Consider the following 20,449-nt stretch of genomic DNA (forward strand, 5'->3'; position numbering starts at 1 on the left):
TTAATTATTAGTGCTCTTGAGTCAAATGAAGTTGTGTTAATTATTAAATTTGGTGGAGGAAATGATAGAGTAGAATACACATATATATATATAAAAAAATTTTTTTAGAAAGTCACATGTATTTATTTGAATGCTCATCACTAATTCAATATAAAAAAAAATACATTTTTTTATTATTATTATAACATATTCATCATTTTAAAAACATGCCCCATCCTTTTTGTGTCCTCACAGCAAGCAGCCTGGAGACGGTGGTGGGCATGTACGGCCAAACGTTGGAGATTCCCTGCAACAAAGGAGCCGTGAAAGCGGAAGATGCTCTGATCACAAAGTGGAAATATGTAAGTTGGCGGCGGTGGGGGAGGTCAATGGATTCAAAACGTTGGAGTCCGTCTGACACCGAGGGTCCGACACCCATTTATCATGTCGGAGCCACGCCCAGTCTGAGTGCATTTGCGGTGCATCGGAGCGTGCGTCTGTTTCTCAATGTGACAGTTGTGTGTGTGTGTGTGTGTGTGTGTGTGTGTGTGTCTTTGTGCTCCTCATGTCTTTGGCAACAAAATCTCTCCAGGATAAAGGGGACGGACACGGAGGCGACCTGCTGGTCAGAAAGAAAACGGAAAACGTCTCCATTATCGCCACCGATGAATACAAGGGCCGCATCAACATGGCCGCCAACTCCAGTCTACTACTGTCTGCCGCCAAGCTGAGTGACCAGCGCACTTTTACCTGCATGATGGTGCTCAGCTTAGATATCACCGAGTACCCCGTCAACGTGGTCGTCTACAGTGAGTAGCGTCAACAGTTCCCGGAGTCTTCAAAAACTGGAAGCTAGTATTTTCGAAAGCCATCGCCCATAGAAATTCAAAGAATTTCCAGTCTGCGTAACCTTTTTGGAGTGCACCATGCACTTTTTGATAGCGCTCGGATCATCAATATATTTATAACTGTTTGTATTACAGAGGCGCCCGCAGGAGTAGAGATTTCTGACAAGGCACCAGAGCTGGAGATCGGCAAACCTACCAAGGTGGGGTTTTTTTTTCCTTCCCTGTGTGTGACAAACGTTACTTATACCGACATTTTTTTTTTTAAGAAATATCAAGGGAACCCTCCCCCCCCCCCCCCTCCCTGCCCTATCTTGAGGCGTTGTGGCGACCATGTTACTACAGTAATGAGCCCTTTTGAAGTGGTGCTCATGAATTACTAAGCAGCACATCCCACGCCGCTGCAATTAAAATTCCCACAGGACCAGAGAAAAGTCTTTGGGCGTTTCATGGTCCATTGCGTAGAATACCCTCAAGTTATCAGGAGAAGGAGGGGGAAGGGTTGGCTTTACGGATATTTACTGAGTGACTTTGGAAGTGTTTTTGAGGGATTTTTGACTTGTTCCACAGTTGGCCACGTGTGTCGCAAAAGACGCCAATCCGGCAGCCAACGTCACATGGCTGAAGAACAACAAACCCCTGGTGGATGGTGGCAAAGGTGCGTTCTTTATTTACAAAAAGGATGCGCTGGCTCTCTGTTAAGGTCCTCGAATGGTGCGAATGTCAATGAGGCATTGATTGAGAATTGATCCCACATTAGCTACACAAAAGTCAGCTTTGTGGATCACTACACCGTTTTCCTTATCCCGCATCTCATTTGACGCTGTCGATTTTTGAGACTCGGTCCGAGGGCGGTGAGCTGATATCAGATTGGTGACCATTTTTGCTCATTCTTCGCTCAATATTTCATCCTCGTGCTGTCATTGTGATAACCGTTGATGCCCAATGACTAAGATAAGCACACGTGCTAACGTTAGCCTAGCTTGGACATAGATTATTATAGTGTTATTGTTGACTTGTCTGATACGTTCAATGCCGCATGGAAAACTGGCCGCCCCGGAGTCTTTTCGTCCTAGTCTAGAGTTCCTTGTGAAGTCTATTTGTCGGGTACATCAAAAGAGAACGAGTCAACAGAATTTCCACACGGGGCTGAAGTTGTTCTAAATTTGTGATCACGTCTTTGTGACGGTTCGTTTGTTTATCGGCGCAGGTGTTTCCATCCGAGCCTCGGTGCAGGTTGACCCCGTGACCGGCCTGTCCAGCACCTCGTCTACGCTGGAGTACTCGGCTACCAAGGAGGACGCCGAGGCGCAATTCTCGTGCAGCGCTCGGCACCAAGTCGGCAAGGAGTTGATGTCATCCGAGCTCACTTTCACCATCACATGTGAGTCGACCGACTTTCTCCGCTCGGATGCAAAATTGCAAATGTTTCTTTGAGTTTCATCACGGCGGACTATAAAATAATCATTTCGACTGCTGTTTACCTCCCTTGAATGAAAAGGCTGAAAATTTATTCGTTCTTTCTTACGAACCAACAGTGTTATACGGGTCATCTGAAAAACGTATGACTTTTTTGGTCCTCTAGTGTTGCGGGGGATGAGCCGGCAAGACGGGATTAATGCAAAAGCGCCATTAAATATTGAAGCTGCTTGCTCGCTGTGGCTTCCAAATAAGCGGGTGGCTAAGAGTCTGTCAAAGACTCAGCACAAACTGAATTTTGCCTCACGTTTTAAAATATTTTTGTTTAGGCCAACATCCAAGTATGCTTTGTTTTGCTGTCTTGGCCACTTTAGAGTGCCTCATCGTCACCTCTTACTATTTCCTCCCAGACTCCACGGAGAACATCGTCCTTCAAGTGATTGCCCCAGAACCTCTGCTGGAAGGCGACAACGTGACCCTGAAATGCGTGGCGGATGGCAACCCGGCGCCGACCAGCTTCAACTTCCACCTGAAGGTACCGCCGATGAGCCCAAAGTCTCACCACGGTGTCGTTAATCAGCCGACCGCCCCCCCGAGCTAATCAGCGGCTATTGTGCGCGTGTGTGTTCGCAGGACGATGTCATCCTGTTGAAAAATACAAATATATACACCCTGGCTCATGTCTCCCGTGACACCACCGGTGAATACCAATGCTCCCTAATTGACAACCCCGCCATGATGGCTTCCAAGGACATCACAGTCAATTGTAAGACATCACGCAACGTTTCTCTGAAAAATTGTTCCATCATAGCGCTGTCATTTTTTTCCTTTTTTTTTTGGAGCTTCTTGTGTTGCTGTCAAAAGTGAAGCGTGTTTGCCCCGTACCGTTCAGATCTCTTGGTCTTCCTACTTTGTTGTGTCATTCTCCGCTAATAAGCCACAGTGCAGCAAGAGAAGTGGAAGTTAATAATAGAAATATCTCCGAGCTTGTCAGAGAGCCGTCGTTTCTCCATCCTCTCACGTCTTTGTCTTTCTCTCTCTCAGACCTAGACATCAATTTAAGCCCCACCGGGAACGTCGTCAAGACAGCCGGGGAGGCCTTGGAGCTGTCTTTTCAGATCGACTCTTCGGGCGAATCAAAAGTCTCCTGGACCAAGGTAGAAAAAAAACAACAACAAAAAACAACTCGGGCTGTCGAAAGCGTCTGCCTCAAAGAATAGTTTACTCTTGAAATGAAAAATACTATTTTGCTCTCATCAGGACAATGTCAAGCTGGACAAAGAGCCCAAGTTTAACAAGCTGAAGTACTCCGATTCTGGCCGCTATGAGGGTGAGGTGGAGATGGGGGCACTCCGCAGGAGTGCTTCTTTTGACCTGGTTGTTGAAGGTACGGGCCTCGACGCACCACATTCACTCAGATTGTTAGTCGAAATGCCCATTTTCAAGAAAGAATATGTAATTCATAATTATTTGTCATTTTTTAATTGTCATATCAGTCAGGCCGAGCTCAGCATGGCTCCTCAGTAGTTTCGCCTCAGGAAATCCATATTTTATTCAAACGGCAAGGAAACGTTGCTTTCGATTAGCACAAATTAATATGCCCTCTCATTTTTTTGCATACAAAAAGATGAAGGGGGGGGGGGATTGACCCATTGTGATTTCTTTGCATTTCTGTGCCCAGCTGTCCAGGAGCTGTTGCCAGGCAACCAGCTGACACTCCACAAAGTCCCTGACAGCTATAAAGTAAAAAATAAATAAATAAATGGCAGGATTAGACAAATGATGCCCTTTTGACTAATTAGTGGTCTTTGCCGAGTTTATTATCACTGCTGTTCACTCTTTTTGGGCTGAACTATCTCCCGTAGTGAGAGGGTAGACAGTTTCAATCATCAAAAGAAAAAAAAGGGGAACACTTCTGGCTATTGCTTTGAGCTCTGCACTTTATATTGGATGTGTGTGTGTGTGTGTGTGTGAATGAAAAAGGAACATCACAAGAGCGTCGTGTTTGTTGCAGGGGCTCCAGTGATCAAACAGCTGTCCAAACATCGTAGTGAAGACGGTCAACATAAAGTCTTGATTTGTGAGGCCGAGGGTTCTCCGAAGCCATCTGTTTCCTGGAGCATCAATGGCACCTCGGTATGGACACGCACACTCGCGCGTTACACACATACTGCCACAACGGCGGCGAGAGAAATTCTATTCATTCCTTTTTGTCTGGAAACTATACAAGCAAAAGCAAAAAGAGTGTTGTGATCATAAATGTTTTTTTTTTTCCTCCAAAAAACAACAACATAGCAGTCAGCGGTGCTGCCAATTTGGGTTGGCAAAACCAACCAATTAGCCATATTGTCACCAAGGTTACGCAAAAGATCAATCGATCTTTTCCCCCAATTCTGGATTTGATAACCTGGCAGGTCTTTTTTGTTGTTGTAAAGACATCTGGTGTTTTCACTTGATGTATTTTAAGAAATCAAACGTATATTTGAGTTAAAACGCATCATCCGTACAAGACAGAAGAGCGTCATTGTCAATTTGCTTTGACGCCTGCCGTCCATATGAAATTGTTCTTTTTTTGTCATTCACACCACAAAATGAGATGGGGGGGAATGCTTTTACCACGCTATAATGTCACTCAGTCTTTTCAGCAAAATCAAGTCTATGAATAGATTGAAAGTTGTTGAAAGTATGAAACATCACCCATGATGTAATAGTGTCAGTTCATATGTCGTTTAATCAGAAAATTACAATTTTAATTTGATTCATGTAAAACACTTATTTTAAGAAAATGACATGATGTCCTGTATGATTCAAACTTTCAAAACTTTCTTAAATCTACACCTTTTTTCACTTAACATACAATTCTTCTCTAAGAGTATTAAGGACCTCTGGAAGGCGGGGCCTGCTTTTTACTCATAAAATCCCCCCTTTTTTTTTTTTTTTTCAATAACTGAGCATAAATGAGACGTGGCCGGAAGAAAGGAGCTGATTTTCCAAAAGCATCACACACACACACACACACACACACACACACACACACACACACACACACACACACACCCTCCTTTTTTTATCTTGACTGGATGTTCCTGTTGAGCGCATCGCCTTTTGTTGGCGTTTTTTTTCCACCCTGCAGCTGTCACACCTGTGAACATATCCGATCCTAGCAATTCGAGGCAGGTGCACCCTTGGAAAGCACAAACAAGCTTAATTTCTCCCAGGCACCATCACCTTGTTGACACAAAGTAAAAATGCCACTTTTTTTTGGTTTCGTTTCTTCAGTTAGGCGACTGACAGGACAAAAGTGTCAACGCGGGCAGAGTGAATTACATCCGCAACCTCGAGGGGCCTTTGGCCTAAAAATCTATTTGCCTGGGATCATTTTCATTGCTTTTAGTCCAAGCTGCACTCAAAGGGTGTTGCTTATTCTTTTGTGTTTTTTCTTTTTTGTGTGTGCTCGGCTTCCTCGCTTACAAGGCATGCACTTGAACGAGAAACTGCAAACCGGTTGAACATTGCCCCCTCGTGGTGCTCGAAAGCACTCGCCATTTTGTCAACGTAACCCGGTTACAAGTCGTCATTTGAGTCAACGGAAATAAGTTCTCCAAATAAGAGGCTCCTTTGTGCTTTAATTCATTACCGTTCCATTTATTGTTATTAAAACAAGCGTTATTGGAGAGGACATGCTGTCGTAAAAAAAAACTAAGAATCATTTTCTCTGAAAAGGCAAATAAACTCTGCCCCCCACCCCACCCGCAGCATGATGAAAGTCCCTTCGTCAATGGCAAGGTCACGCACAAAATCACGGTGGTGCCCACTGTCAACCTGACCGTCTCCTGTACCGTGTCCAACGAGTTTGGCGAGGACACGCGGGACATCAATGTGTCGTCTCGTAAGTACGCCGTACCCCGCCCGGTGGCGTCATCCGCTAAACCGCCTTCATCGGCGCTTCCGCTCCACCGATGCAGCTGTCCAATCCGCTCGCATGCTGACTCGACATTATGACACTTGTCATCATTCACTTTCATCAACTGTTTTCTCTTCTTCACTGGTAAAAAAAAAAAAAATGTAACAATGACACAATGTGGACAAAAGTATTGGGTCATTCAGCATTTACAAACACCACAATGGAAGTAAATGTTGAGTAGTTAATCACCTCTATCACACGACTTAATTGATGACTTTATTCAGGTATGTGGAAATACTTTTGTCCATCATCACAAATAACTCGCATGCCAACCGTCTCATCCTAAACGATTGCCGCGTCACTGCCGTATCCTCTTTTCCCGCTGAGTCATGTCTGCGCGGGGATGCTGGGACTCGACTCGACTCGTCCTCTCTCTGATTCGAAACTCCTGCATGCAGACAGTAGACTAGACCGTAGCCTTAGACGTCATTTTTGCTTTGGTTGGACGATAATTTTCATTTCGTATCTGATTTCAGTATTTGAGGAGGTGAGAGTGGATAAACGAGGTAAGTCGTAGACGTCTTTTTTGCATGTGAGGATTGGGGGAAGTATGAAAGAAAAAAAAAACCATACGTGTGGAATACTGATACACAGAAGGAACGGCGCCACCGGCATCCTGGCAAACATGACCCATTTTCCTGCTGGCTGAACAAATGACGTCACAAACAGGATCGCTGTCATTAACATTTACCCCCCCAGCGAATCATAATCACGTACAGTGGCAGTGTGTCCATCCAGCCGACATGTTTAGGGTTCGACTTCCTGTTTGTGGTCAGGAAGGTCCGCAATGGCGCGTGACCGTCAGCGGCGTGACGCCGGTGTTTTCTTTTGTGTCACGCAGACCAATCGGACGATGCCGATCAAACCAAGTTGGTGGTCGGGGTGGTGGTCGGACTTCTCATCGCCGCCATGGTCATCGGGCTGGCTTACGGGATCTACCAGAAGAAATCCAAGTGAGTCCTAATTCGGACCACGAGTGGAATACGTTTGTGAGATCACATCGACAAATTTTTTGTAGTTACGAGGCTCGTGAATAACCTCAGCTAGCCCAAATAACACAACTTACTATATCTTTACGTGTGTACGGCTTTAAAAGCCGGTGAGCGCCGTGGGTGTCAGCTTAACCGAATGCGCCCGTCCTCATCAGACAAGGTAGCTGGAAGACCGGCGAGAAGGAGAACGGTTCCTCCGAGGAAGAGAGAAAGCTAGAGGAGAAGGTGGAGGAGAACAGCCAAAAAGCCGAAGTGTAGAGAAACGCCCGAGCCGCCCGCCATCCGTTGGGAATGTGAAAAGGTAGGCCCAAATTGCGCAACGGTCACAATTCCTACTTACATTGTCGTCCTTTGCAGTGAGAACATGGAACTTTGCACGTTTCTCCTCCTCACCTCATCTCTTGAGAAAAGAAGAATAAAAAAAAAAATGTGTACATTACATTGAAGACAGCTTGGATTTGATTTCAGGGAGAATTTGACTACAAATCCAAACCCCAACTCTGGAGGGGAAAAAAAAAAAAAAAAAAAGCAGACAATTGGATACTGTATGTAATCTACATGCACTACTTGACACGCGCGCGTATATACACAGTTGTAGCTCTGTCTTCTGTTAGCAGTCATGTTTGTTAGAAAGGAACTTTTTGGGTTAGTTGCTGCAAGTGAAATCACTTCTAGACCAGTTTTGCCTTGGCTTTAAAGATGTGTGGAAAGGGCATCGTGTCTTGTTATGTCATCTGCTTTTTCTTTCTTTTTGTTTTGTTTAGGATGTATATACATCTGTTTGTTCATTCGTGGCGTAGAGAAAGGGCTAAAGGGTTATTACTGATGTTGGTCTTGGCGAGGATGCGCCGTTTATCATTTTTTTTTCCAAATGTACTGTGCGGGCGAGTAGATTGACCCCGGCGAGTGATCTCCGCGTCACTTTCCCTTTCAAGGAAATCTACCCGCTCGGGTCTTCATTTTTTGAGTTTGAGTTGTCACTGCTGGATCTCAAAATGGGACCATTCCATTGTGAAGTATGAGTTTTATTTTGTCGTCGTTGCTGTTACTATTTATGTTGTGCAAGAAAAAGAGCTTTTTTTTTTCCCAAGTTTTGAATTGTTGATGAAACCACGCTTGCAGACTCGAGACGCATCGTAGTTAATTTCTGATTTGAAAGCATACAATTGGAAGAATGACCAAAGAAAGTGAACATTGCCATGCAAGTATTGTAAATATCTGTTTTTGTTTTTTGTACTTTTGTTTAAAATAAAGTGTACATTTGGAAAACATATGCCCACTGTGTTATTTATTATTTTTTTATTGCGAGCGGAAGGGGCGTTAGTGCCATTAAACAGCATTTTTTTTTTTTTTTTCTTATTAAGTTCCTTAAATTAACACCGCTATGTTGGGAACCCCCTTAGATCTTGTATACTGGCAAAAAAAGCACCAATGATTAGCCACCTCCTGAATATAAATAAATAAATGAAACTTTGTTGACAATTTATGACTGTTTAAGCTTTTGTGGGGGTCTGTAACGTCCTTTGTGGTACTGGAGCTACTAAAAGGGGTAATAAGTTGCTGGATTCAGATCAGCAATTAGTATAATGGGACATGATCATTTTATAGAGTTGCGCGATCATTAAAATACGAATCTTTTACATGATCATCTCCAGCGAACTTGCTGCTGATGTACAATGTAAACTACAAATCAAAAGAATGAATAACAACAATACATTTGTTTTTAAAGCACATGACTGGACACACAAGGAAATTTTACAGTTCATACAAAGGCAAAATTATTAATTGCAGAGTGTATGTATGCTATTTCTCTCTCCATGTGTGTGTGTGTGTGTGTGCACGCGCATGTGCGTCACACTGTTATAATTTAACCATTTTATCTTTGGGGTTTTTAATCCAGAGATGTACCTAATAAAGTGTCCAATAAAATCTTGCTCTTCAACCAATTTGAATCTCTGCTGCCATCTTGTGGTCAATAGTAGACTTCACTGTTAGCACACATCTGCAATTTTGTTAGGTTGTAGTGATGATTCATTTAAAATCTTATTGTTTATTTTTTCTTTTTTCTTAAGGTTGCGTTGAAAACAGTTCATCAAATTGCAAGCTATGAGGTAGACCTGTTTTTTGTAAATAAGTAAAATAGTCGAATATCAAACAATACTATTCTTAGTTGTTAGAAAATTAAATATTGCATTCAAATTAAAGAAACATTCTGTTAATATATTATGGTGACTTCTATGATTAGTCACGCTACATGTTACAATTTTACAATATTCATTTTTTTCCATAAAATTCAGTATTTCCTCCAGATGCAAATTTCTAATTGTAATAATTCAAGGGAAATTATAATACATAGTATTTGTGTGTGAAATCGAATAAAATACAAACTACAGTATGATAAAAAAATAAAGAATATACAAAACACCTATAAAAAAATTTCAAATAAGCTTTTTTTTCCCCAATACAAATGACTGCGTAAAGTTAATAAAACTTCTCTTTGTACGTATGTCTGCTGAAGTGTAGCCACAAGTTAAAAAAAAAGAAATAAAAAAAAAAGAAAGAAATCCAATGAAGTTACGCATAAGGCGCTGTGGAAGAGTTTCTCTGTCCTCTTTGGCCAGTTACATTTTCTTCGTCATTGGTGCATCCGGGTACTTTCTGTTTTTGATTGACAGTTGCCATGGCAACAAGCGAGCGCATCGCCATTTTGTCAGGAGGTTTTTTTTTTTCTCCCCCCCCCCCCCCCTTCCAGCTTCAGTCTTTTTCAAATGTTTCTCCCTTCCCGCCGGAATAATGCTGTCAGTGGATATACATTTGACGTTTTCGGATAACGAGATGCGTCTAATGGATCGAGTGAAGAAAATCAAGAGGCCGACGTTTTAACGCGGTAGAAATAATTAGGCGGCGCCGCCACGAAAGTCGGCTTGTCCGCGTCTGTGGTCCACCGGGCCGGTTCACTGCGCAGGTTTGGACCGCGCGCCATTTTGTGAAAATTGACACAAAATTCCAAAGCGGAATTACCGGAGGACGCGGTGTCCGTTTGGGCTTTCAAACACGCCGAATCCACCGTCGCTGTCGCGCCGCTCGAGGAGGTCGACGCGAATTTGACAAAAGACTGCGTAAAAATCGCTTTGACGTAGCATTTATTTAGCGGCGGAGGCTAACGATTGTTAGCTCGAGGCTAGCCCGGGACAGGTCGCTAACGTTAGCCGCGTTCATTTTGTCAACTAGCACTAGCCCGATTCGCTAAAGCTTAGCCACTAACTTATGCGTGCTAGTCAACGCTAGCATGTTGCTAGTCATCAGCTGATGGTAACGTTCCTCCCGATCGTCGATCCCCCGTCCAAAATGGAGTGTTTATTAGAGCTGCCTGGCAAATAATTGTCATATTTGCCCGTCGGAAGACGGACGCCGGATTGGATTTAACGTGATCATTCCTCGCTAACCGTGCAAAGGGAGGGGAGAATCTCAAGCTGGATAAGTTTCCTCATCATACAGGTTATTGGACTTTAAATGAAGATCGTGCCATCAGAGGTGAGCGGCTACTACATTTATTGGGTTTTTCTTTTCAACGGAATGCAGCTTTATGCTTCGTGCGGATTGTTTTGGATGTATAAATCAAAATCGATGATGGATCTGTGAACGGTAGCTCAACCGCGGTACATGGCGGGGCTAGCTAACCCATCAGTGGGGCTGAAAGTCGAAGTGTTAAATGAGGACTATTTTCCATTTCGAAGGCGTTCTAAAAAAAAAAGGTGGGGGGGCGGCTGTGTGTGGAGAGTCATGCTGGTACCGCTAACATTAACCCTGCGGTATTACAGTGTCATTGTGCGATCGGGCTTTTTATAACCCACACGCACGTCTTTATTTTAAACCTAGATTGGTTGAATTATATACATAGGTGTGTGAGAGCCCATCTAGCCTTCATGTTGCTAATGCCCGAGAGCTAATTCAACGAAGCCCTTGGCTAATGGTTAACGTTGACTTGTTGACGAACCAGCTGAGTGGGCCCCAACAACCCGCTGGCTCAATTGAGCACAGCGTCACTAGCTAAAGCCTTCCTTTCCACCACCACCGATGGATGGATGGATGGATGGATGGATCGCATCGGATCGCTAGGCGAAACCCCTCGGAAGGACGATATGCTTTTACGGGGGACCAGAATAGCACTGAATATGCGTTCTAATAATTTCCAGCCATGACGAAATTCGCCCCTTCGTCTGTAAGTACACCGCTACCCTCAACCGCGGTCGTTATTACATATATAGATGGAGATTTTGGAATGCAGTCTGATGGTGGTGGTGGTGGTGGGGGGGGCTATTATAGAGGTCACTAATACGATATAATATGCTATATATATATATATATGCACCTTCAAGGCCTCTCTGGATTGTCGAGACGGAAAAGGAGCTGTTCAGATGCAGCCAGTCCTGAACAAATATAATCAAGATCATTTCCACCCCAAAAAAAAATGAAGCAGTGTGCTCCTATTTTTTGAGGGAATGTAGTGTTAAAACCAAACAATCTGTGTGATTGTAACTACAGTCCATACAGACAAGAAAATCTACTCTGCAGAATCTCCAAAGTAGACTTTTTAAAGTTTGATTTCAACTCGTTGGACATCCTACAACCCATATCCAGACTTAAACCAACTAAAACTAGTAGTCATTTAACAAAACACACACACACAAAAGAAACTAGTGATAATGATGTGCTTTTATTCCTTGTAGTTGGTTTTCTGCTGGACTCTCCTGCCAGGATGATATGACATTTTTGCACAAGATGCATCCAGGTTAGCGGTTGTTGTGTGTTTACATCTCTCACTATATCCTCTTCTACAAAATGGGAAGCGGTGAAGTTAAGTTCCTCCCTGTCGCGGTGCTCTTCTCCAAATTTGCATCACGCTCTTATGTGGGACAAAGATGCAGCGCAGTTGAACTTTTCAGTGCTTTAGGTGATGATTACCTGTAGTGGGTTTTTAAAGCTAGCAAAATGAAAGCTAACATGTCAAAGAAATATTCCGGGGCGTTCTATTTAAACCAGGTCGTCATGTATGTATTTATAAGTGGAGCAGAAGGCATCTTGTGTTACACCTTGTGTGCGCCTTTAAATACAGCCTTTGCCTGCGCGCTCTCGTCTTGCCGTCCGTCGCCTTTATTGCTGGCCGTGTATTTTGAGGCGCTCCCCGAGCTTGCTCAGCTTTCCAACGCTCTCGTCGCGAGTGTAGCTTTTGGCGGCTCGTGCGGCTATTTTGCCGTCAGCCTCTCGTGTCGAAAGCGGCGTCTAAGTATGCCAAAGTTCAATTTGATTTCTTGTTTATTTCTTGTTTTCTCATTGGAAAATGGGAGCCGCTCTGCCCTGGCAACAAAAGTAGGCTATTTGCATACCGCCTTGTGATTGGCCTGTGCGTTGATGGGCTTGCCAAATCACGCTGTATCTCTGTGGTGATAGGCTATGCTAATTAGGTGCTGTTGCTGGGATTCTGAATAGTGGTTACTGTGTAGCGCTGCTGAATTGTGTTGTGTGCTGAGAGATGCTGATAGCTCAACGTGCTATTTCATATTTTTTTTTAACCCCCCCCCCCCCCCCCCCCCATTCCTTCTGCCTTAAAATGAAGGATGATTCACTGTACAGTATGCCGGGCCTTTCTTTTCACCCCTTTTTATTCTGCAGCCTGCTCCTGCGCTCCCCTTTTTCCTCCTTGCATCTTACTCATGCAACCAATAGGATTTATTTTTACTCGTTCAATTTTTATGCTTTAAAAAGCAACGTATTAATATTGTTGCATATATTACATTTTTACTGCTATTGTCCTCCTCCCATTTTGTCAGTTCGGCTGTATCAATCACACTGATCATTTCAATACACGTGTAAATATGGAATATTGCATACGTTTATTTTTTTGCGTGCTTTTCCCTCATTTAATAGCACACATGCAGATCTCTGCTTACCTGTTGGAAAAAGCAAATGGGTAGTTGATCTATGAATACAGGGCACATTGTCCTGTATATCGTGCGTGAAAAGTAAATACTACCCCCTCTGCATTGTGATGACACATTGTCATGATTAGTCTCTTTGTTTTGATGGTATATCTCGCCGGCGCGGCGACTCAAGCCAAGGTGCTAATGTCTTGCAGGAGGAGAGACTTCAGCATGCAAACCTTCGTCTGTCCGGCTTGTGCCCTCTTTTTCTTTACACACTGCTGGTCTTCAGATGGCTGCTCCAATGCCCCATACGCACCAGCAGTACAGTGAGCGCCACCAGCCAAGCACTGACCAATCTGTTACGGTCTTACCGTACAGCGACCAGACGACACAGCTCACTGCCAATCAGGTACACGGACACATCCCAAGTAGCTGGAAAGCGCCGCTTAATAACGGCGGCGCTTGAATTGTTGACAAGAGGACAAACATGTCATTTATGATCTGTTATGTAACATTTTTTGATACTTCAGAGGCACATGCCCCAGTGCTTTCGTGACCCAACTTCAGCTCCCCTGAGGAAGCTCTCCATTGACCTTATCAAAACATACAAACACATCAATGAGGTCAGTCAGAGCATTCTGAAGCAATGACATGAATCCCAAATTAATGTTGTTGTTGTTGTTGTTGGGTTTTTTTTGTTCCTGAACTTTATTTTTGTTTCTCCCTTCAGGTGTATTATGCAAAAAAGAAGCGGCGGCACCAACAGGGTCAGGGCGAAGACTCCAGTCACAAAAAAGAAAGGAAGGTCTTCAATGATGGCTATGACGATGATAACTATGACTACATCGTCAAGAATGGGGAGAAGTGGATGGACCGATATGAGATTGATTCCTTGATAGGAAAAGGGTCATTTGGACAGGTGGGTACCGCTGCGTGTTTGTTAGCCAAGCATAAATCATTGAAATCAAACTTAAGCCGACCATTGAATGTCTGTCTTTTTTTTAGGTCGTGAAAGCATACGACCGAGCGGAGCAGGAATGGGTTGCGATTAAGATCATCAAGAACAAGAAAGCATTCCTCAATCAAGCCCAGATTGAAGTGCGCCTCCTAGAGCTTATGAATAAACATGACACTGAGATGAAATACTACATTGGTAAATAAACACTGGCTTCCGATCGGTTCAGTCACGCGATCCAAATTCTTGTAACGCCTGGACACAAGCGTCCGTCCGTCTCTTTCCCACAGTTCACCTGAAGCGGCACTTCATGTTTCGGAACCACCTCTGCCTCGTGTTTGAGATGCTTTCATATAACCTGTACGACCTGCTCCGAAATACCAACTTCCGCGGCGTCTCGCTCAACCTCACCCGGAAGTTCGCTCAGCAGCTATGCACGGCGCTGCTGTTCCTGGCCACGCCCGAGCTCAGCATCATCCACTGTGACCTGAAGCCCGAGAACATCCTCCTCTGCAACCCCAAGAGGAGTGCCATCAAAATAGTGGACTTTGGCAGCTCGTGCCAGCTGGGACAACGGGTAATCTAATGCTCTTTGTCATGACTGCGTGCAGGATTCCAAATGTATACAAAGTGCTCATTGTTTTTGCTTTGTCCGTGCAGATATACCAGTATATCCAGAGTCGCTTCTACCGCTCCCCGGAGGTGCTTCTGGGAATGCCCTACGACCTGGCCATCGACATGTGGTCCTTGGGTTGCATCTTGGTGGAGATGCATACAGGAGAGCCTCTCTTCAGTGGAGCCAATGAGGTATATGGAAGACCATTATCCAGCAGATCATGTCCACGCCATTGTTTTGTTACGTGGGTCATTATCGCCATACCTGCACACTTTTTGTCTTTATGAAAATGTGTCGGGAAAGTTTTGAATTGGAAGGACGTGATTTTTGACAATTTGTTTGATAAGCAACCTGTCCAGGCCTGTCTTGAAAAGTGTCGAACCTGATTTGTGATGACTTTCTCAGGTGGACCAGATGAACAAAATAGTGGAGGTTCTCGGCATCCCACCTAATCACATAATGGACCTAGCCCCAAAAGCCAGGAAGTTCTTTGAGAAGCTTTCCGATGGTACATGGAGTGTTAAAAAGACCAAAGATGGCAAAAGGGTAAGCGGTGATCCTGACACAATTTCTGAATCCACCAAATAAAGTGAAAAAAAACATATGTAACTGTATATATATCTCTATTTTTTTTTTCATCGCAGTATAAACCTCCAGCTTCACGGAAGCTCCACTCCATCCTGGGCGTGGAGACCGGGGGTCCAGGTGGGCGGCGGGCAGGCGAGTCTGGCCACGCTGTCGCCGACTACTTGAAGTTCAAGGACCTGATCCTGCGGATGCTGGACTATGATCCCAAGAGCCGCATCCAGCCCTACTATGCCCTGCAGCACAGCTTCTTCAAGAAGACGGCGGATGAGGGGACCAATACGAGCAGCAGCGTGTCGACCAGCCCCGCCTTGGAGCAGTCCCAGTCTTCGGGGACCACCTCCAGCACCTCCTCCAGTTCAGGTAGGTGACTCTTGAGAAAATTGAAGAGCATTTGTTTAGGCGGTACTGCTGTAACACTTTTGGTGGCTTCTTTAGGAGGCTCCTCTGGAACAAGCACCAGTGGCAGAGCGAGATCAGACCCCACCCATCACCACTTACACAGTGGAGGACATTTTGGCACTGCCATGCCAGCCATTGATGGAGACAGCCTCTGCCCACAGGTCATACGATATTCTACTACATTCCGATATTGATTGGATTTGAGAAAGGGTTCAGTGCGAAATCCATTTGATGTATTTAACTCTTAAGCCAACGTAGCACTTTTTTTTTTTTTGAACCGGAACATCACATGACTCTATCAATCGTTGTCTTGATGTCGTTAACTCTTAAGCCAACGTAGCACTTGAACCGGAACATCACGTGACGCTATCAATCTTTGTCAGCAGGCTCGACAGCCTTACCCGCCTCCGCTGGTGTGGGGAGGCGGTGTCGTACCGGAGTCGGTCACCGGCGAGACCCACCCAGTCCAGGAGACCACCTTCCACGTCCCCCCCCAGCACCCGAAGGCCCTGCATCCCCACTCGCACGCTCACCACCACCACCACGGGCCCATGATGGCCACGCGGCCGCGCCCGCGCCACTACACCTCCCCGACGCACAGCTCGTCGACCCAGGACTCCATGGAGGTGGTCCACGGCCATCTGTCCATGACCTCCCTGTCTTCCTCTGCCTCCTCTTCCTCGACATCTTCCTCTTCCACCGGGAACCACGGCAACCAGGCCTACCAGCTCCGCCATTTACCCGCCGGAGCGCTCGACTTTGGTCAGAACGGCGGGCTGAGCATGGGGCTAGGTGCCTTCTCGAACCCACGGCAGGAGACCGGCATGGCTGCGCACCCTGCTTTCTCCATGGGCACGAACACGGGGCCTGGCCACTACCTAGCCGAGGGCCACCTGAGCATGAGGCAGGGCATGGACCGGGAGGAGTCTCCAATGACTGGAGTGTGTGTGCAGCAGAGTTCCATGGCCAGCTCGTGACTGCGCTGACATTTTTGGCTGTGTGTTTCCCCCCCCTCCCCCCCTGTGCGTCATTTTTAAGGTGGTGTTTTTTACTACAAGGTGTGTTGAGAATCAAAGCTGCTCACGTCAGAAGGGAGATATCACTGAACCGCTACTACAGAGAAAAAAACAAAACAAACAAAAACAAACCCTTTGTTAAGAAGAAGAAGAAGTATATATGTAATTGTCATCCGATTTTTCTTTTGCGACCATTAGGCACAAAGTAATACTGCGGAATAACCATAGTGAGATTGAGACATCCATTTGACCATTTCACCACCGTACGGTATTTTGTGGCAAGGAGGAGCATTTCACGCAAAGTTTAGGCCGCCAAAATGCTTGCCTGACATTACTGTTCCACTGGTTCGTCATTATTTGGCCCCGCACCCCCCCCCCCCCCCCTCAAGCAAAATGTCACACAAAGAAGCTGCTTGTAAATCCCGTAGCTTGACGAGGAGGGCGAGTGTTTTTTGCGGTGATATTTCTTGTCGGTGGCTAAGTCGGTGTTGTGTAACTCGACATGACAGCGGAGTTCCCTATAAGCGTGTGCTGGCCAGGCGCGGGCGGATACGGGCGGATCCAGATGCCGAGCGGGTCGGCAATGGGGGAGGCGCCCGCTCCTCGCGCCGAGACGCCCCGAGCTCCCCACCCCCCCCTCGAAAAGCGGCATCACGAGCGCAGCGGAAGGAATACAGTCGGTGGCTGGTTCGAGATAAACCCTTGGCCTTATGACTCATGGACTTGGACTGGGGATGGAGCTGGACATTATCATTTTGAATTAAGATGGCTTTTCTCTATTTTTCTCTCTAGACAGCCCTTAATTCTTGAAAACATTTTAGAAGAAAAAAAAGGTAAATAAGAATGGTAATTTGAGGCCTTTATCGACAAAGATTTCTTCTTCAGCAGGGCCCCACATAACAGGGTCTTATTGTACACAACAACCTCCTAAACATGACTTCCTTAAAAAAAAAAAATCTTAGTCACCGGTTAAGGCTTTTTTTCAGTGGAAAGAACTTATCCCAGAGTCGACCCTTTTTTTTTGTTTGGTTTTTTTTGGTTTTGTTTTTTTCTTTTGTTTTTGCATGTAGTTCCTCATCAGAACCACCTGCACAAGTCTCTCCATCCCCCCCAAAAAACCCCATGGAAACTGAAGAGAAAAAAAAAAAACAAGAGTTAAGTGACTGCCTTTTTTTCGTCCTCAAATTATGCTGTGAATTTTACACAAATTTATTTTCCCTTTGGATATGTTTTTATACCAAAGGAGTTGTTTTATAGCATATTAGGTGTCTGTAACCAATAATGTAGCAGTTCACCACGCGTTGACAACATCTTATCGGGGCGTCAACACAAACAGCTCTCATATATATATATATATATATATATATATATATATATATATATATATATATATATATTAGGGCTGCTCGATTATGGATACAATCATAATCACGATTATTTGTTTAATATTGAAATTACAAATATTTACATGATCTTTTTTTTGTTTTGTTTTTTTAAATTGGAACAGCGTTTATTGAACATGTTTGTAACAGTATTTATTGAACATGTTTTAAAAGAAGGACACACTCTCCTCCTGTTTGAATATGGCCTGGATCCACACACGCGGGGGCGTAGCAGTTGTATACGCCCCCAGAACGGAAATTATATGAATTTTGAGATCGTCTGAAGCCACAAGCGTAAGAAAATTGGATTAATTGAGCAGCCCATATATATATATATATATATATATATATATATATATATATATATATATATATATATATATATATATATATATATATATATATAATTAATTTAAAAAAAAAACACATTAGCAAACTGGAGAGTATTGTTGAGGCTATTATTGTGTACACTCTGACCACATTTGTTTGCCACCTTTTACCAAAACCTGTTTCCATAATTGGTTAGATTATTTTGGGAGTCTTTTAAAGATTAAAAAAAAAAAAAAGTTGCTGTTTATAGAATCTGGTAGTTACTCTGCAGGCTCCGGAGTAGCAAGATAGCTGATGGTGGTTTAAGAAAATTCTACAAAGAAAAAAAAAAAAAAAAGAGACTAATGCGTTCTATTTCTGTTCTTTTTTTTTTTTTTTTTTTTTTTTCTTCCCCATTTTGATTTTTTTTTTTTTTTTTTTTGCCCCATCCTACATACTATTTCAAAGGGGTTTTGCTGCCTTTCATACATTTGGTCAACTTGGCTTGGATAATTGTGTTGAGTGGTCTAATGTTGTAGTTGGTAAAGGGCACATCCCCTTGATTGTTGTCTTGTTCAAAGGGACGCCCGCCATCTCATGTTTTTGCCTGGGCAGACACGTATGTTCTCGAAACATTACTCGTTTTGGTTTTCTTTCACTTTTTTTTTCCTTTTACATCAGGGATTTTGAAGTGCTTTCTTTCTTTCTTCCTTCTTTCCTTTTTCTTTTTCCTTTCTTCCGTTGTGCTCATTTTGACCAGCTTTGAAATTAGAGAGGAGACAACCTGCCCACGGCCACCTGTCCAAACGGACGACCGGCCGCTCACACGTATACGCTCAAAGAAAAACATACATACGTCATACCGTTGTGACATTTTCGAAGGAAAAAAAAACAAAACCCATATGCCAAATCACGCTCCCATTAAACACCAAATATAAAGCTACCTATATTGAGACTGGGGGGGGGGGGTCTATCTGGATGTCAAGGTTAATTGCAAATTTGCAATCATTTTTGTTCACACCCTCGCCGAATTTGAGATCTTTCGACACGTCGGTCGGCCGTTTTGATCGCTGCCGGCGCTCGTACTGGTACTAAACATTCCAAAAATAAAGAGTGAAAAAGACAAAAAAATTGACTGCAGTGACTCGTAAGTGTGCGCCTATATTTCCGATCATGCTGATTGACCTCTTATTTAGAGCAGTTGTCATGAAATGCAGCCCCTTTTTAATAGTTGAAATAGAATTTATGTATATATTTATATTTTTTTAATAAAGGAAGTATAGAACTCACTACCTTGCTCCTGCTGGTATGTTGATTATGTTTGTCAAATTGGGTGAGCATTCATTGGGGCAGGAACTCCTGTTTTTTCTTAGTGGCAAAAACTTGACTGCATCAGGACAACACTATGAGGTAGGGTTTGAATCAAACAGGGAACGCTAGATCTTCAAACCTTAATAATTTTCACAGGGTATATTGTAAGTGCATGTACATCACAAACCTTACTTTTTGGTTCTATGAGAAGCACATGGTTGGTGAGTTTAAAAAATAACATATATATATATACATGTATTTATATATGTATATATATATATATTTAAAAAATGAGATAAGGTTCTATCTTTCAAACGCTTGTTCCGTTTGTGGGTTGAACACAAACATTCTTGTTGACATATCTGAACACCCAGCAGAAGTGGAAATCCTCCTTTATTTAATTTGGATTGATCCTTGTTTTCTCCATTTTATACTTCACTTTTTTTTTTTTTTTTTTTTTTCCCACTCTTCTCTTTTTTTTTTTGTACATGCAACATGCACTATAGAATTGAACAGCATGGGGGAAAAGGATAAGTCCATGTATCCACAGATTGTAAGATCTAGTCAAGACTTTGCTGTGTTTATGACAATGCCCTTTGTATTATATTAAGACAGTCTTATGTATGATATATAAAAAGAAGTTAATTGAAATGCTCCGTGTCTCTTCTTTGATTCTCATTCATAAAGCTGTCTCGTTTACAAATGTTACTGCTCAATATCAAGATCCAAAGTTTGCCATTGAAGCTATTT

General features: G+C 43.6%; 2 protein-coding genes across 4 annotated transcripts in view; both read left to right on the plus strand.

The window, feature by feature from the left end:
• Nucleotides 1–8,468, plus strand: part of LOC147054171 (CD166 antigen homolog A-like) — a 31,664-nt gene extending 23,196 nt beyond the window's left edge. The window contains exons 2-16 of one of the 2 annotated variants that reach the window (XM_085916431.1): nt 235–341; nt 572–788; nt 963–1,027; nt 1,395–1,482; nt 2,035–2,208; nt 2,654–2,778; nt 2,877–3,009; nt 3,288–3,400; nt 3,504–3,630; nt 4,258–4,379; nt 6,000–6,132; nt 6,684–6,713; nt 7,049–7,160; nt 7,355–7,500; nt 7,557–8,468. In XM_085916431.1, the coding sequence (XP_085772557.1) occupies nt 235–341; nt 572–788; nt 963–1,027; nt 1,395–1,482; nt 2,035–2,208; nt 2,654–2,778; nt 2,877–3,009; nt 3,288–3,400; nt 3,504–3,630; nt 4,258–4,379; nt 6,000–6,132; nt 6,684–6,713; nt 7,049–7,160; nt 7,355–7,457 (1,649 nt within the window). In that variant the 3' untranslated portion in view covers nt 7,458–7,500; nt 7,557–8,468. The remainder of the gene's footprint in view (nt 1–234; nt 342–571; nt 789–962; nt 1,028–1,394; nt 1,483–2,034; nt 2,209–2,653; nt 2,779–2,876; nt 3,010–3,287; nt 3,401–3,503; nt 3,631–4,257; nt 4,380–5,999; nt 6,133–6,683; nt 6,714–7,048; nt 7,161–7,354; nt 7,501–7,556) is intronic. The other variant, XM_085916432.1, reaches the window with a different exon arrangement.
• A 1,485-nt stretch (nt 8,469–9,953) lies between these two features.
• On the plus strand, nt 9,954–20,350 carry dyrk1ab (dual-specificity tyrosine-(Y)-phosphorylation regulated kinase 1A, b). 2 transcript variants are annotated; one of them, XM_085916486.1, is made up of 12 exons: nt 9,954–10,733; nt 11,930–11,991; nt 13,336–13,532; nt 13,654–13,746; nt 13,854–14,042; nt 14,129–14,276; nt 14,369–14,655; nt 14,739–14,885; nt 15,100–15,240; nt 15,339–15,642; nt 15,718–15,842; nt 16,068–20,350. In XM_085916486.1, exons 2-12 carry the CDS (start codon nt 11,964–11,966, stop codon nt 16,656–16,658), a joined length of 2,250 nt encoding a protein of 749 aa, XP_085772612.1. In that variant the 5' UTR covers nt 9,954–10,733; nt 11,930–11,963; the 3' UTR covers nt 16,659–20,350. The 2 variants fall into 2 exon arrangements, with proteins under 2 accessions (XP_085772612.1, XP_085772613.1); XM_085916487.1 differs by lacking the exon at nt 11,930–11,991.
• Nucleotides 20,351–20,449: the final 99 nt, after the last annotated feature.

Source organism: Syngnathus leptorhynchus, chromosome 7, assembly GCF_054491065.1.
Source record: "Syngnathus leptorhynchus isolate UIUO chromosome 7, UIUO_Slep, whole genome shotgun sequence".
NCBI classification, from domain to species: Eukaryota; Metazoa; Chordata; class Actinopteri; order Syngnathiformes; family Syngnathidae; genus Syngnathus; species Syngnathus leptorhynchus.